At 42.0% G+C, this 18,548-nt stretch overlaps 1 protein-coding gene across 4 annotated transcripts in view; it reads right to left on the bottom strand.

Annotated features, from left to right (window-relative positions):
* The window catches only part of LOC111146903 (tripeptidyl peptidase 2), a 69,475-nt gene extending 51,477 nt beyond the window's left edge, over positions 1-17,998 (bottom strand). For all 4 annotated transcript variants that reach the window (XR_002640569.1, XM_022502644.1, XM_022502645.1 and 1 more), the window contains exons 1-4: positions 17,759-17,998; positions 10,065-10,193; positions 3,176-3,271; positions 907-1,011 (exon numbers count right to left, since the gene is read on the bottom strand). Coding sequence is in view for 3 of the 4 variants with exons in the window: in XM_022502644.1 (XP_022358352.1) it covers positions 907-1,011; positions 3,176-3,271; positions 10,065-10,193; positions 17,759-17,923 (495 nt within the window). In the remaining variant the exon portion in view is untranslated. The remainder of the gene's footprint in view (positions 1-906; positions 1,012-3,175; positions 3,272-10,064; positions 10,194-17,758) is intronic.
* Positions 17,999-18,548: the final 550 nt, after the last annotated feature.

The following is an 18,548-nucleotide window of genomic DNA, read 5'->3' as shown; positions in this document are numbered from 1 at the left end:
CATTATCTTCATTTTATTAACTGATTAAAAAAAATGTAACAGCTAGGGCACTTGGGTGGCTCATTCGGTTAAGTGTCCGACTCTTGATTTTGGCTCGGGTCATGAGCTCAGGATTGTGGGATCGCGCCCCATGTCAGGCTCAGCACTCCATGGGGAGTCTGCCTGAGATCTTGTCCCTCTTCCTCTGCCCCTCCCCCTGCTTGTATTCCCTCATTCTCTCTGTCGCTCAAATAAATAAATTGTAAAAAAACAAACGCAGCATCTATTTAAGGATGTGGAACAATGGGAGCTCTCATAGTACTTCTTGCAGAAATATGTATGGGTACTACCACTTTGTGCCCCACCAAAAACATGCATGAGAATGCTCAAAATAGCATCTTCCATAAGGGCCAAGAACTGAAAACAAGGCAAATGCCGATTTGCAGAATGGACACATCGACCGTGGTGCAAATATCATACAGCAACAAGAGTGGACAAACGACAACACCCACACACGGATGAATCTCGCCAACACAGGACTGAGTGAAAGCAGCTTCCCATGAGAGAACACACTGTAGGATTCCATTCTACAAATTCCAAACAGGCAAAATCTTTCAACAGTGTTAAGTCATGATGGTGGTCACTTTTGGACGAGGCACAGAGCAATGACGAGGAAGGGGTATGGGAGGGAGTGTTCACTTTGTGCTAACTCATGACTACACACACTTAGCGTTTATGCACTTTTACATACATCTATGTTCACTGAGAAGTTTTGAAAACTATGTAAGTTGATTTCAGAATAAAAGAAAAGTTAGTAAAATTAAATAATTTAAAACTTGTGAAAAAAAAAAAGCCTGTTAACGCTCCAAGAACTCTGTGATAATACAGTTCTGTGGCAATGTTTAAATAAAAGCGACTAGCACCAACTTGAGAAGGGCAACTGTTGGCAACATCAAATTCTTCTTGTTTTCTACAGGCTTCTGCAAGGGCCACCCTATGAACAGGATCCCAGATTTTTTCCTTTCGTTCTTTCTGCAAAGACAGAAAAATTACCTTACAATGAGGATGGCAAACATCCTGGTAAACCCGGACGGTCTTGTATATACAGACCTAGCTGTTACCAGTTGTGATGCCACACAAGTTTCACATAGGAGCTAAAGAATCATTTATAATCAAGTGGATAAAGCAGTGGATCAATAATTAACAACTAGTTAACTCAGTGCACCTGGGTTTTAAGAGGACACATGTATCAAGGCACATCCAAATGTATTTTGATACATATGCCCCAATTTTAACCCATCCAAGAATAAAAATAATAGTGTGTTGCATAACAAATTGAATTCCCAGTCACTTACAATAAAAGCAAATACTGTGCTGTGGGCCCTTATGCAACTGTGGCCTTAAGCCACAGGCAAGCGGACGGCAGGGTTAAGACTAGCTGTCAGGAGGGGCATGCAGGCTTCCTCAACTTCCTCCCTTTCTGGCTTATTTCTTCCCTATCCTCTTTCATTTGACAGAGTTCTGTTACTGAAATTGGTTTTACCTTCATCTCTATCTTTAACCCATAGTGCCACCAAGTGGAGGTCTGCTAGATACAAAAAAAATCCTTTCCAATAAAACAACTCCACTGAGCTAAGGAGGGGGCAGACATTAACATACTCTATTTGCATGTTCATTTGCACTTTATCAGACAGTGGATGAAATTTAATATGGTGCATAAAAATACTATGCTATGTGTACATCAGCCTGAAATTTTAAAAATAAAATAGCATCCAATAAGTTATATGCAGTTTTTGTCATTTCAATTTTTTTTGCAGAATGATTAGAATGTGACGAAAAAGTAAAGGTCCTATATGCAGTGTGCTGAATAGCTCTTACGGTGCAGACCCCTGGAGAAGCAAGTAACAGTGTATGATTAGAGGGAAGCACCCACAGGTCTTACCCTTTGGGCTCATTTTCAAGGATCACATTATCTTTTACAGTTGAAACTCTGAACCTGTGTCAGCTACTAATGGGACAGCAATCCTCTAAATTGGTACCGGCAAATATGGGAGCCACGTGTTGCTGTTTAGATTTCAATTTTAAAATATTACAGAGGGGCGCCTGGGTGGCTTAGTGGGTTAAAGCCTCTGCCTTCGGCTCAAGTCATGATCCCAGGGTCCTAGGATCGAGCCCCGCGTCCGGCTCTCTGCTCCGCAGGGAGCCTGCTTCCTCCCCCTTCTCTCTCTGCCTGCCTCTCTGCCTACTTGTGATTTCTCTCTCTCTGTCAAATAGATAAATCTTAAAAAAAAAAATAAATAAAAAATAAAATATTACAGAAAATTAAAATTTCACACGAGTCACATTTCAAGTTCTCAACAGTACTGGTGGCCGGTGACTACCATAACGGGCAGACAGAGAACATGTCCATCATCCCTGAGAGGTCCACTCAGCAGCACTGCTTTAAAGCAGGCTCCTCCTTCCTCGATCTGCGACTTATTTCTCTAATAACAGCCGTGTGTCTGCTATACTGCAGCTGCTTCAGGTCTGAGTAACCCTTTCCCTAGTACTGAATGACGACTAGCCAGGATCAAGAAACCTCGTTAGGGCACCTGGGTGGCTCAGTGGGTTGAGCCTCTGCCTTCGGCTCGGGTCATGATCTCAGGGTCCTGGGATCCAGCCCCACATCGGGCTCTCTGCTCAGTGGGGAGCCTGCTTCCCCCTCTCTCTCTGCCTGCCTCTCTGCCTACTTGTGATCTCTCTCTGTGTCAAATAAATAAATAAAATCTTTAAAAAAAAAAAAAAAAGAAACCTCGTTAAACAGTATGAAAAATGGGACAAATCATCATAGAAGGTATAAAACTGGGAACAATTAAGTTAGCCAGGACTTTACATCAACTTTAAATAGTCTTTAGCCTTTTGGAGGTTAAAAAAAAAAGGTCCCTCAAAAATCCAATGAAAGCTATATTCCAACTCCCAGAAAAACACACATATATAAAAACTTGAAGATGATTTCAATGTATTCACAGATTTTCTAAACTTATCCATGTACACAAGATTAAGAACTGTCGCTTTAAATGGCTAACGTTCCGCTGAACAGAGCCCTGAAGCAGTCATTGTCTGAAAGTCTCCCAGCCTCCACAATAATTAAGAGTTCATGGGATCTTATGAGAAAAACATCTGAGGAAGAAGTCATTGATTCTAGATTGTACATTACCTGTATCCTTTCCTTGAGTGCCTTTGGATAGAAGTCATAGCCATTTTTAATGCCAATATGATATTTGCCTGAGGGATTTGTCCAGCTCACAGGAATCTATAGAAAAAAAGTAAATTGTCAATTCACTAAATGCTTCCCAATTCCAATGATTTACTACTAGGGAAAAAGGCTATTTCAATTCTATTCCGATGGCTCAACTTGGATGAGCAAGGTTCTGTATCAGAGCAATATTTCTAATATTCTAAGGTGCCACTTAGTATCTGTCTGGCTTTTCTTTTCATCCATAAATAAGGTGGTTCACCTAGGATACCTTTCATTTACACAATGCTTCATAATTTATAAAGTGCTTTCAACATTTGCGGCCTCACTAAATCTTTAGTTCTCAAGCATCCAAGGACACATCACCTCTCCCTTCTCAGACTTACTGCCAAACTAGGGGTGAGGGGAAGAGGTTTACAGACCCTCTGGACGACACTTAGATTTCCTGTTAAGAAATGCATTCCCTACAATCAACAGGGATAATGCCTAGATACTTAAAATAGCTCTTTAAGAAAAAAGTTCTATAAAATCATGTTAATTATATATAACATCTTATAATAGTTTTTCCAAATATCGAGAAGTACTTTAAAGCTTCTAATTAACAGAATGATGTAAAGAGCATGCCCAGTGACATACGGAAAAAGCAAAAAAATAAAAGCAAACTGCTTGTCCAAACTGCAGGAAGGGTGAAAAGAAAGCTAGAATCTAGCTCTATCACAGATACCAAAAAATTCAGTGTAAAGGTCATGTACCGTGGGTAAACCTGGCTGTGAATCCAAACTCTCCCATTAACCAAAGGGGACCCACAGGTTCCTACTTCATGTAAAAGGAAGAAAATGATTCCTACCTTATGATTTGCACATATACTGAGCATCAATCAACTTCAAATGTCCACCAAGAAAAATGTGGAATATTCACACTTTTTGTAATCACAGGACCCACAACTAAAAACAGCTTTCAAACGTGTATAAAACAGGAGGTTGAACTATCAACCACTCAGACTTAGATGACTCGTCAATTCTCACTTGTGCAGTATTTTTAACTGGATCACCTCCATGTCCCTCATCAAATTAGTCCCCAGGTGAGAAACTTATGGATGAAATTTTCTCACAACTAAGTAGAGATAAAAATGCCATTCACAGAATTTCAAAGATCTACTGATTTTTTTAAAAGCCTGCCTATATCAATAATCATTTCTGGAATCAAATGGATGTCTGGAGTATGTGAAATTTTGCCTATGTTGGCATATAAACTACTGCTTTTCATTCAAAACTTACCAACCTCTTTTAGAGAACAATCCCTGTTCTCTAACTCTAATGTCCCTGCTATAGCCTGTAACATAACAACAATACAGTGTTGCAACAATAACAAAAAGGTAAGTAGTCACTAGCTGGCACATTCAAAGACTACTTCACCACACGTGTCCCACTACACAGGTCAGGCAACCCTGGGCTAGTGGCAACTTCTTTGCACAAGGAGATTATGAAAGGTTGTGAAATGCTGAAGGAGTAAATGGAATAACTCATTAAAATAAGTGTAAGATAAGCAGGTGCTAACACATATTTAACCAAATTACTTACATTATATATAATACAATGAAAATAATCCATGAGACTTCATGTATATTTAATTATAAATGAGATCAAAATCTCTAGGGTCCACATACCCAAATACTTCTCAAATCACTACTATGTACTTTCCTCACAGTAAAGGCAGACTGGTTGGTTACAAAAAATTAAACTCAGGAAAATCAAAAAATAAATGTTATAATGGTTATAACCGTTATAACGGTTCTGCTAATAGCATACCAAATTTGAGTAAAGGTAATTTTACTCTATGAGGCAATTATGGAATATGTCATTTTGCCTATTTGAGTATTTCATACACACGAACGTATTTTCAGTCTCTTTTAAGTATCAAAGCTTTATATTTTGACCATCTGGATATCTGGATATCTTTGACCATATTTGGATATCTTTAAAATGATTTTATTACATGGTAACTTCTGTGAAAATTGATGAAAAGAAATCTTGGTTCAATACAGTCAGCACCGGCCAGCAGGGGGCGCTCTCATGCCCTACCCTCCTCCTCAGTTGCAGGCGAGAGCGAGAGCGAGAGCGAGAGAGAGACAGAGACAGACAGACAGACAGACACAGACAGACACAGACAGACAGACACGGGCCCTGCCAGTGGATACTCCATTACCCCCTGAACAGGAGGCAGTTAACTCTATGGACTTTCTGTTTGTAGCAGCCCTTCCAGCTTCCCCGCTTTCCTCTGTCCTCTGTATAAAACAGTGCTCCTCTCTTTTGTTCTGGGTGGGGACTTGCCTATGACTTTGCCACAGGCTACCTGTTTCAGACTGCAATTCTCTGCTATTCCTCAATAAACTCATGTTTGCTGGTAAAATAACTGGCAGTTTTAAGGTTAATACTATAATGGAATCAGTGGATTTTCATATGAGAAACAGAATTTTTTTTACTAATTACATCTCTTTTCTTGGACTCTTTTAAAGAGGGGATGCCTAATGAATTGAGCATTTTCTTAATAAGCCAAATGCCATCATGAGTGTTAATGTTCCAGGCAGTAATTTGTTTTGTTTTGTTTTTCTTGACTTCAAACTATGTTTCAGCCTGTCAGTCTCATGGTAAAGCCAGCACACTCCTTTAGCTACCCCTGCATCTAAATATGGGACCAAATTTAGTCAAGTCGTTCTCTATGCCTGGACCTGATTTTTATGTAAGACTAAATACTGGTGATTTAAAAACCAACTTTAAGTTGAATGTGGTAGAATTTAAAAAGCACCATGCTCCCTTCCAAATGTCTACTAAAATTAAAGGAAAAGGAGAAAAAAAAACAACAAAAAACAGAACACCCAAAGGGCACAGAGAACTGGAAATGATACTCAGAAGCTGTATCACCCCCATTTTAAAGGTTGCAAAGTAAAAGGCACCACTGAAAATTTATGGGAAATTGTGGTGGTGGGTGTTGGGGCAACTGGTCTTCAGATGGAAAAGAGGATCCAGGATTCCTGTTTTGAGCTAAGCCTAAAACCAATTCCAGTGAATTCTGGAACATGAAATGAAATATGGTAAAAGTATTCAGAAAATGATAGAGGAGCATATCTTCATGCTCTCGGGGTCAGAAGGATGTCTTAAGACATAAAAAGTCCTCACCAAAAGGCAAAGACTAATATCTAAATATATTAAATTTAAGAATATCTACTTATCCAAGGACACCATAAGGGAAGTGAAAATAGATATACCAAATGGGAAAAGATACCAGAGACATCCCATCAGAGGACAGGTACTTAGAATGTGTAATGGAATCCTACAATTTAGTGAGAAAGAAAACAACTCAGGAGGGGAACAAAGAGGGCAAATGGACTTAACAGGCACTTTACAAAAGAGGAAATCCAAATGTCTAATCAACATAAGGAAAGCAGCTCAATCTTATTAGTGATTAAAAAAATAAATATTAAAACCACAACATCATATACCCAGATTCCCAGCATATTCGCAAAGATTAAAGAGCCTAAGAATACGAAGTGTTAGCTGTGCAACTATTAAAATTCTTTCACACTGCTAGTGGAAATGCATTTTAAGTGCAAATACTTGGAAAATCTGTTAGGCATCACCTGGTCAAGTTGTATCTCTATGAGTCAGCAATTCCACTCCTAGGTACACATCCTGGAATTACCTATACACACATGCACAAAACATGTACACAAGAGTATCCTCTAAAGAGCTGTTAGTGCCTCCCGAACTGGAAACAGCTAACCGTTCATCAGCAGTAGAGTGGACGCAAGGCGGTACATACACACCACGGCATCTTGCACAGCAGTGAAATGAAACAAACCACTACTGCATGCAGTATCATGGCTGCATGACAGTCTTCTTTTTAGTCTGCAAGACTAATAACAGTCTGCTTTTTAATGACCGCTGTAAAATACCTGAACATCTGCACATCCTTGAAAAAAATGAGCTGAACACTTACGTGGGTGTGTTATGTACAGATGGAGATGGGAGCTAACACCAAAAAGACTGGGGGAAGAAAGTCTGTTTGAGGAACAGACTCCTGCTGCCCATCCCACATCCTGCCCAAACCTGACAAGCCAGGCAACTGGACACGGAACCGGAGAGATGTTGAAATGTCAGTTTTCTAGAGAGGTTCACATAGCAGAGGGGGTGAGGGGAGACATACAGAAGATTCCGCAAGAGATCTGGGCACTAAGTGTGAGCCCCTGAATATAGCCAGGCTTCTCTCTCACTCTCTCCTCAAAGCCCAGGCCAGACACGCTAAGGTCCTCTTGGGAGATAACTGCACAACCCACTGGGAATACGTATGCTGTAAACTGCCACTAAGGGTCCACCATGACAGCACCACTGCCCTCACCCCAAGACCCTACACAAACAGAGAGCACTTCCATCACCGGTATGTGCCCTGCTAACCAAGGGTCAGACAGGATAGCTACATACCATGGGGAAAGCTCTCAGGTAGAAAGCAGAGCACAAGGAAGGAGGAGGCAAAGAGAAGGAGAAAGGGAAGAGGTAAAGAAAAAAGGAGAAAAGGAAAGGGAAAAACAGAATGGGAGGAAGAGAAAGGTGCCTAAAAAGGAAACTAGAAAAAAAATTTTAGACAATATTCTCACAGATAAAATGTTGCATACATGACACAAAAATATGCTAAGTGAATATGAGCAGAATTGCACTTAAAAATAATAGGCAAAATTTAACAAAATTCAATATGAGGGCTAGAAAAGAATACTGAGAAATCTCAGAAATCTTTCAGGAAGGAAAAAAAGCAAATGAAAGTAATAAAGAAAAGGTGGAAAAACATAAGAAAATTATAAGACCAACTCAAGAGGTCCACTGCACAATTAACAGGAGTTCTAGATAAAAGAATGGCAAAAGCAGTGGGAGAAACTAACCCAAGAAAACACCAGATTCAGGAAGAGGCGAGATTCTTCCTGACTTGCAGGCACAGTTTTCTCACTGTGTCCTCACACGGCAGAGAAAAGAAAGCAGAGACTAATTGCCTCATGAGAGCATGACCTCATCCAACCCTAACACCATCTCCAAATACCATCAAATCGGGTGTCAGAGCTTCAACATATGACTTTTGGGGTCATACAAACAATTCAGTCCATAACACATGGAAAAGGAAGCAAAACCTGGATGCTGATGCCTGCTTCCTGCCCGTGGTAGGCAGATTCTAAAGACAACCCATGCCCTTGTACAGTCCTCTCCCCTCACTGAAGGACGGGTCTATGACTATTGGAATTGTGACTGTGTTATTGTAAGTAATATTGGAAAGGTGAAGGGATTTTGAAGATACAATTAAGGTCTCTAATCAGGTGACCAATTTAATCAAAGAGGACATTACCCTGGTGGACCTGACCTAATCAGGTGAGGTCCTTAAAAGACAGACTAGGGCCATCCCGAAGGTCAAAGAGATTCTCTAGTCAGCCTTAAAGTAAGCTGTTTTGAGTTCTACGGGTGCAAGAAAAATGATTTCTTCCAACAATCAAATGAACTTGGAAGAGGATCCTGAGCCTCAGTAGAGAGAGACCACAGTTCCAAACAACACCTCGTTACAGTCTTCGGAGACGCAGCAGAGAGCCATGAAAAGCCAGATTCCTGACCCAAGAAAACAGCAAGATAATAAATGCAGGATTGTATGTGGCTTTAAGGCACTAAATATGTGTTAACTCATGACACAGCATAGAAAACTAATGCTGCCACAACAATCTTAGCCAGAAGACAATGCCTAAACATGATTCAGATAGATGGTAAAAGATGGGCAGAGTTTCATACAGCTCTTTAGACATAGATAAACACAAATTCATCTTCCAAACTAATTCTGCTTATTGGTTTAAAAGATAAAGAGTACTGAATCACAATCAAATTTTTGACATCTAACAAGCTCATGAGCTAACATCTCATCAACTGCTTTTAGTATCCTTATCATTTTTCACGTTAGCTTAACTTTCTACCCAGGTCTTTCTACCAAGTACAAAGAGTAACACAAAGCTAGTCACTTAAGTCCACTATTATTAACGCCTAAATATTTCATGTTCCTACTTCTCAGAAGGACCAGGAAAAGATGAAGGCAAAACTACAATTGGTCAATTTTCCTACCTTTCTATCCGAAACTTAAAGTTTTTAGAATTTGGTAATCGCATTGAAAAATATATCCCAATTTTAAGCTCACTATCAAACAAACAAACAAACAAAACAAATTTTTCTAAGATGGCCCCAATGACCTCCACTTCTTGGTATTCATGCTCTCAGTTAAATCCCCTTCCTCTTAAGAATGTGCTGGATCTCATGGCTCATTTCTACTGAAAACAAAATGGCAGATGTGATGGGATGTCAATTCCAAGATTAATTGGTGAAAAGACCATGGTCTCCATCTTGGGCACTCTTTTTCTTGGATTACTCACCCAGGGGGAAGACAGCTGCATGGTATGACACAGCCCCATGGAAAGGAACCAAAGTCTATCAATAACGACCTGAGCAAGCTTGGAACAGACTCCCCTTCCCCACTCGGGCTGAGCCTTCCGATGAAACCACAGCCCTAGCCTACAGTAACCTCAGGAGAGATCTTAAACAAGAGGCGCCCAGCTAAGTCACACCCAAATACGGACTCACAGAAACTGTGAGATAATAAATATTTGTTATTTTAAACCATGAAGTTTTGAGGGTAATTTATTAAAGAACAAGCTAACATAAGCTAAACATAAGCTAAAACATAAGACACCAAACATAAGCTAAAACCATAAGACACTTTGAGGCAATAGTATAAAAGAAGGTTAAAAAAAAATCGATAAAAAGATTAAAGTTCTAACCTTGAGCACTCTTCCTGAAAGACCAATAATCTCACCATCTTTGGGTTCTACTACTGTAGCAGTATTCACATCACCACTTCCTGTTGTATCAATGATATCAATGATTTTTGGTTTTCCATCAGTTGTAACCTGAAAATTAAGATAATTAAAACAGAAATTAGAGATTTAATTTTTTAATCCTTAAAAAAACAATGCTAACCCCCATATGTGTGCAATGTGCATACACATACATAAAATATCCTATGAAATCTGCATCAATTAAAAAAGAAAACTGAATTGTTTTAAGTCAAAGTGGGATAAATACTTACAAAAAATTTAGTCATGGAAAGCATCACAGAATCCTTCAAGTGATTTTATATATTCAGTTAATAAATATTTACTAACCATTTACTAAGGCCGCTGTAGGGACACACATAGAAGTGACCAATACACAGAAGTCCTTGATCTCACAGATCTTATATTCTACTCAGTCAATAAACATGTCAAATACATAACATGCCAGATGGTGATAATTACTATAGAGAAAAATCGGGCAGAAAAAGGAGGTAGTGTGGGGATTTCAACTTTCACTAGGTTGGTCAAGAAAGAGCTCACTGAAAGTAACATTTGAGAAAAGATCTGAAGAAGGTGAGCTTTGGGCCGGACAAGCACAAAACTTTAGGGAGAAAATATGTAATAACGTGTAATTATAGGATGTTACACTAGCATTCAAACTTAGTCCAAAGGTCAAACTTAACATTCAAACTTATTTCTCTCAAGGCTTTGTCTTCTCAGGAATTGATACATTCCCAGTTGCTCAAACCAGAAAGTTAAAAGTCCTTCTTCTCTGATTCTTTATTCTAGTTTGCTCCTTACATCAAATCTGTCAGGAAGTCATCTTCATTCTACCTCTAAAACACAGTTCAAGTCCACCTTCTCCTCTTGATTTTCACCACCAGTATCCTGACTCTCTCCCTACCACCACCCCCTTGCCTTCGTAATGGTGATGCTCCTTGCAGGCCTCCCAGGGTCCATTCCTGGCCCCCATCCCAAGCAAGTCAAACAAGCACTACAATGCCCGTTTTCCACGTGGTACCCTGCAACGGATCCCAACACATTCAATGCAAAAGTCTCTCCTCTGAGAGACCTGGCCTGCCCCGTCCGGTCCTGTACCACTCTAACCACACTGGCCTCCTATCAATTCCTGCCACGGGCAAAACTCTTCCCTGCCTCCCAACTTTGCACGCACAGTCCTTTCATTTGGAATCCTATGGCCCTTCAGCTGTTCCACAGACATTCCAATCTCATCTTTCAGTTTTCTACTAAAATTGACACTCTTCAGAAAGGCCTCCCTGATGACCTCTTCTGTAGCTGCCAGCCTAAACCTGAATCTCGTTCTTTCTCACCATACCTTGTTTCCTTCACAGAATTTGTAATTATACAGCTAGCTGACTTCTGATGTATTTCCACTATTAGAAGATAATCTCTTTTTTTTTTTTTTTTAGGCAGAGACAGAGAGAGAGAGAGGGAAGCAGGCTCCCTGTCAAGCAGAGAGCCCGATGTGGGGCTCGATCCCAGGACCCTGAGATCATGACCTGAGCTGAAGGCAGCGGCTTAACCCACTGAGCCACCCAGGCGCCCCTAGAAGATAATCTCTTTTAAGGGGAAGGACTATGTCTATTTTACTCACCAAATTCCCCCAAACCTAGCACCGCCTAGTTGGTTCTCAATACATATTCAATGACTGAATGATCTGACACCAATTTACAGTATTCAGAGTGATTTTCTTATGGCACGGTTTCTTGGTCAGTCCTCAAATTTTCATTTGGGCCACACTGACTGCTACAGGTAACAGCAGTACTGTATTTTCATACTGTTTTTGTTGGAAAAATCACTTCTGGGCTAGCCTTGCAAAGGGAGTATCTAGCATTCAAGATATATATACTGAATTATTAGCAGGAAATCAGGCATGGAGACACAAAGACTGAGAAAAGATGACCAAGAAGACCCTTACCCTCAAGTAAAAAAAAAAGGCAACGGAGAAAATGCCAAGAGTATCATAGAAGCACAGGGTCTTCCAACTCTTTTCCTCCTGGAGAACTCACACTCCTAAGATCAAGCTTAGTGTCCCTTTCTGTGTCTTCCTAGGCATCGCTTCCTCCCACCACACATGCAGTGTCCTTAAAGCTCTGCAGTTTAAAGGTTACCCAAGACGGGAACAGGGAAAGTCACCATGTGGAGGAAACAAAGGCAACCATGTTTTTCTTTATGAGGCAGAAGCAAAGGGGTTCTTGATGGGTCCCAAATCTTATTCCAATAACACTGTCATAGAATCACCAGGGGTCATAGAGGCCTTCCCAGGACAGCTGTTTTTTGTTTTCAGTGTATAGTAATTTTTATGCTAATGTCTATACTAGTAACAAAATAAGTAATATATTCTGGAGGCTCAAAATCATCACCAAAACATTATTGTGGAAGTCATACCAAACTCTGATAAGATTATGATAAAACTTAAATCAGTTCCTGATTTTGAAGGGATTGGCTAAATATCTTTAGAAATAAAATAATGAAGGAAAATGTAAGAAAACCTTCCTAAATAAAAAATGGAAACAAGAGGAAGCTAATATTCCCCCATAAAATTAAAACTAGCTAAATCATGTACTAAGAATTTAAGAGAACAACTGAGTTCAAAAAGTAGTCCAAGGTAGTATGTAATATGAAAGCTAGGCCATAGCACTATGAACACTATCACCTATCTCTATCTCCTCATTCAATGAGCAAACAACTTCAGTGACTTGAGATCAAGAATCACAAGAGATCACTAACAAGCCAGACATAGATCTCTCTCATTAGAAACCTCATTATCAGTGTGTGAGCAAAGGAAGAAAGCCTAACGGGATTTAGTGACTTCTTTACTATCCATTATTGCCGAAAGCTTTACTTGTTAGCATCTCTCTTTTATTAAAAATCCTTATATATGGGGGGCACCTGGGTGGCTCAGTGGGTTAAGTCTCTGCCTTTGGCTCCCGTCATGATCCCAGGGTCCAGGGCTCTTTGCTCGGCAGGGAGCCTGCTTCCCCCCCCCCCGCCCCGCCCCCTCTGCCTGCCTCTCTGCCTACTTGTGATCTCGGTCTGTCAAATAAAATAAATAAAATCTTAAAAAAAAAAATCCTTATATATGCAATTTTCTATCTCTATGTCTCTTTCTTCACCATTAGGTAAAGGCAAACACTCCACTGGAGACAGTAAGACAGAAGAGGGAGTTTGGAGTTAGGAAGAAGAGTTTTGTTTTTTTTTTTTTAAGATTTTATTTATTTACAGACAGAGATCACAAGTAGGCAGAGAGGCAGGCAGAGAGAGAGGAGGAAGCAGGTTCCCCGCTGAGCAGAGAGCCCCATGCGGGGCTAGATCCCAGGACCCAGGGATCACTACCCGAGGCGAGGGCAGAGGCTTTTAACCCACTGAGCCACCCATGTGCCCCGGAAGAAGAGATTTTAAAAAAGCCAAACCAGCTGAGGATTTTGCAATGGAGCTTTGGGAGAAGGAAACTGAACTACTACCATCCAGAACGAAATCCCTCATCTCGTGTGGGGGGTTGTATTACAAGGCAAAGAGGGACTGAACCACTGCCAGAGCTGTGAGTAGAGCTAAGGTAGTAATACAGTCCATGTACTGGGGTGGGGGACTGAGAAGTGCTTACAGGGCTATGCTGGCTGGACAATACAGAAACTGCCCAAAGGTTTTCCCCAAATGTCAAGAATCTGAATTACTTTGTGTCTCCACTGAATTGATTATGGTCCAGGTGCTGGTGAGGTGGGTGAGAAACAGTCATTCAACATTAGAAGGTCAAAAGAAAGGGGGGAGGGGAACTGCAAATCATCCCAAACAAAACAAAGTGAATGTATAAGTATTTACCCGAAAATATTATTTTAAGCAAGGGAAGATATTTCTTAAGCAAATACTATTATTATGACTATTATTCTCAATAACGGTCTACCATCAGAGCATGTCTAATGAATGAATCGGACAGGCTCTACTTTCAGAAAGCTTACAATCCAGTTGGAAAACAAATTAGCAAAGCAATAACTGCAACATAGGACAATAAATAAAAAAGGTAAGGACAGTATCTATGAAAACATGTAGGACACAAAATGCAGCTTGGGGGAATTCAGGAAAACTAACCAAGAGAAAGGTAATAAAAATTAAAATCAACTGCATAGCACCTAATATTAGCAACCAATTATATATATGTGATAACTGACTTACTGTACTCAAGTATTTTACTAAATGTAAAAACAGAAAAATTTTTATAGAACCACTTGTAACCTTCTTCCCCAAAACATTTTTTCTCCATGAGGAAATTACATATACTGTGCACACATATGGACTTTTTTCCATTCAGCAAAAATATTTAATAAGTACATTTCATACAAAATGAATCTGGATATATGCTGTCAAAGAATTTTACCTCATGTATGAAAAGAGGTTATGTAAACAGAAATACTAAAATGGAATATTTTAGGTGATGTGTGGGGGAATCTGAACACATTGCTCCAAGAGCAAAAAAGAAAAACACGCAAATAACTGTGGGCACGAACTGACCCTATTCATCTTGAAACCTCAGGTCCTAACACAGTGGTGGACACACACATGTAAATATATGCTGGGGGTCTGAATTAAATCAGCAGATATCCCAAAGGCTAAACTCAGGTGGGTCTTAAAGGATTAAGCAGGAGTTTGCAGGTGAGGGTGGAAGTCTTGCAGGCAGATTAACTTTTATGTTGTGGAAAGGGTGGACTGTTCAAGGTGGAAGCAAAGAGTTAACAGTGGGGTGGACAGAAGTGGGGAGGGGAAAGGTAGAACCAAAGCACCATGAGGAGGTCAAGCTGGAGGGTGAAGGGCTACAAAAAATTCAGATTTTGGAATGTTTAAGCAAAGGCAACTAAGACATCAAAATTTTAAAAGTTTTGTTCTGTATTAAACAAGGGTGTTACATAAGGTGTTTCTTTTCTTTCCTTTTTTTCAGGAAAATAATTTGGTAATGTGAAGGATGGAGCAATGAGAAAACTGGTGGCAGGGAACCAACTGGCTACTGCATATTCTTTCCAGGGGCAATGTAAGTCCCACCCTGGCCTTGTAGCCAGCTCTCACTGCTCCCTCCCCCTCCCCCAGTCTTGGTGACACTTGCAGAGGACATCCTTTAACTCAACCTTAGACACCTGGCAGGTGCCTGGATATTTGCTGAGGAAAGATATAATCATTTATCTACTTATTACTCCTTTCATGCTGTCCCCCCTCTACTTTTAACAAGCCCAGGAGGATGTCACAAAAGAGCACTGGGCCCAAAGCAGTCACCGAAGAATGACACCCCATTGCCTTCTCTCAAGTGTTTAATTGTGCCTTGAGATCTCTCCGCAGACCCATCTGGCTTTCCAAAAGTCCACTTTGGCCTCTTCTTCTTTTTTCATTCTTTCCTTCCCTTTTATTTCTATCCACCTTCTTATCTTAATAATGTATACAGAGAGCTACAAAATACATTTGCTAAAGCAGGGAAAAAAAACTTAAAAATTCCCTCACATGTGCAATCCACCTTACTAAATTTCTTTTAACTGGCCATTTTTATGTGAATATCTCCGTTACAGTTGTTAGAAGAGTTATATTTTCATTTTATTTCAATATTTTATTGCTTGAACATTTGTTATTACATGCAAATATCTAAGGTATATTTATCCTTTAGACAGCTGATTTAAATTCCAGCATCAACTCTTTCTAAATAAACCTGCTTAAAAAAAATTAGTGTTTACTTAGCACTTTCCTTAAGCACTTTTTTTCTTTTAAAGAGTTTATCCATTCATTTGACAGCACAAGCCTGGGGAGTCCCAGGCAGGAGAGGGAGAAGCTGGCTCCCCACTGAGCAAAGAGCCCCATGCGGGGCTCGATTCCAGGACCCTAGGACCTTGACCCAAGCTGAAGGCGAGCGGAAGGCAGATGTGCAACCCACTGAGCCATCCAGGCGCCCCTCTTGAGCACTTTCAAAAACCACATGTAAATAATCTTCTCAATCAATTTTCATAGCAATACTGTGGATGAGACCTGCTACCACTTTACAGAGAATAATGGAACAATATGATAAGCAGATTGGGAAGTTCTACAAAAGCATTTTTACGGAGACACTCCTGCTCCAAACTCTCCTGATCCTCTTATTATCCTGACAAAAGAACCGGTAAACACTTACCCCAGCTGTTCTCCTCCCACTTATCCCTATAAAAAGTAAACATACACTACAACAGAATGGAAACCATTAGTACTCCGTAATATAGGCTCAATGAGGTGATAGCTGTCACTGTTTTTAAGTCTTCAGTGTTATTAATACAATTGTACCACTAGAGCTACCGGCAAGGAACACATCACTTGCTATTCTGATTCACCAAAGCTTCCTGGTCCTGCCAGCCCGAGGTGTGTGGCACTCCAGAGTGCCGCTGAAGAATTAACAGGAGGAAGCAAGATTCCTAGACGGATTCTATACCGTCCGCCAGAGTGGTTCCCCTTTTCCCCCCAGCATGACATCCTAACCTCCAAAAATGCTACCTCAATTATTAGAAAGCACAATAAAGGATCCAGAGGCCAGAGGGTACTGGGGGAGAAAGAGAGTTATTAAACTTAAGCGTTTAGTGTAGAAAGGAGAATAAGATACAGAGATGAAGGACTGACAAAAAGGAGAGCAGCGTACCATAGGATTAGCCAGGTTAGATTTTTTAAGAGAGGGATCTTCAACGACGGTGATATTTTACGACTGTATCTCACTAAGAGGCGAAGGCTAAACTTACAATAGTCAAACTCTGAAGACTTAGAATACTTTTAATCAAGAGACACATTTTTTTTTCAAGTTACCTTTTGATATGGTACTTTATAAGGGTTTCAAAAGGTGCCTAAGGCAAAATTAGGTAATTCTTTAAAACCGCAAAGTGTGCTGTCTTACACTTTGAGGCTAAAAAAAAATACAGAAGCCTAATTTAATAATGCCTGAAGAGTTCGCCAAAAACAAACTAAATTAGGTTCTTATGTAAAACAAAGACTAAGCCATGCGTTTCAATGACCCTAAACAAGTACATTGCAGAAGATGGTTTAAAAATAGAACACACAAAACTACCAGAGGAAACAATTCCGGAAGTTGACCGAGTTATCTTCTTGAAACCCGGCTTCCATGTGGAACGCAAACAATTCTCCCCAAAACCAAATCTCCCGGACGACACCAATAAAAATGAGGTTCTGATAGGTCATCTGCCCCTTCTCTGTTTCCTCCCCACCCCCATCCCCACCAATACTAAAAACTGTAAAAATCCCCGCTTGAAAATAGCAGGCAGGGACCGGTGCCCGAGACACGAGGGACCTGCGGAGGAAGGCGGCGTGGTGGAACGGGGCCCGAGGGCCCGGGCCTGGCAGCACCTGGGCAGGAAGGGGATTCCTGGGCAAAAGGCGGACCCAGGCGCCCCGGCCAGCTACGCCGGGCACGCCGCTTTTGTCTGGGCCGGGATGACGGCCCAACGCGAGCCCCCCGCCCGCCCTGCCCTCCGCCTCCTCCCGGTGCCGGCTCCCGCTCAGCCGCAGAGCGGGATTTGGCCTGGCCTGCGGGGCTCCGAGGGTGCGTCCCCTCCGCGTCCCCGGCCGACCCGCCGCCCGCGCCCCCGCGCCCGGGCCCTCGGCGGCTGCCGCACCTGCATGCCCGGAGCCCCCGGGTCGACCCCTGTGTCCAGGACCGCGATGAGCACCCCCCGCCCGTCATACTCCGGGTAGCGACAGAGGAAGGAGGCGGCCCCGGTCTCTTTCTTGGGCAGGAGGCCGTGGAAGGGGAAGGGCTCCTCGGCCGCGGCGGTGGCCATGGACGCAGGCTGGAGGACGAGGAAGAGGCAAACTGCCAAGCTGCGCGCGGACGAGCGGCGCGAGGACACCCGGGCAGCCGCGGGCCTGGGCGGGGGCGAGGGGCGGGGCCGGACGCCGACCAATCCCGGCCCGCCAGAGGGAGGCGACCAATCACGTTACCGCTACGTAAGCCAAAGGCGCCGCTCTTAGGAGCTGGGCCCGAGTGTTGCCCTGGCCGCAGTGAAGGAGGCGGAGTCAGAATATCCTGGTGGAGGTTTTGGTTCTGGAACCCGGGGGTGTTCAGGAGCGGAACGGGCTGTGAGTGAGGGCTCCGTGTGTCCCGAGCGAGGCAGTCTCCGAAGGGCGGGGAAGGAAGTGAGCCGCCAGCCGGGAGTAGCTGGAACTCGCTTGGGGCGAATGATGGTTTCCGAACTTGAAGTCGTGGACGAAAGTTCTGGGTCACCTGCTGCAGGAGCCCCCGCTGACCCGAGGAAGGGAAGCGGGCTCTCGAACGCTGGAGTCCCTGGAACCGTGGGATATCGGCGATTTGCCCAGACGTAGATTTTTTTGAAAGTTTCTTTGAGTCAGTGGTGTAGGGTTTGGGTTTCCCTGTATGTCTTCCTGTTTACCCCTTTAATCGCAGCC

This window comes from Enhydra lutris, unplaced genomic scaffold, assembly GCF_002288905.1.
Source record: "Enhydra lutris kenyoni isolate GAN:26980312 unplaced genomic scaffold, ASM228890v2 scaffoldscaffold15, whole genome shotgun sequence".
NCBI lineage: Eukaryota > Metazoa > Chordata > Mammalia > Carnivora > Mustelidae > Enhydra > Enhydra lutris.
This window is presented reverse-complemented; position numbering and strand designations above follow the sequence as displayed.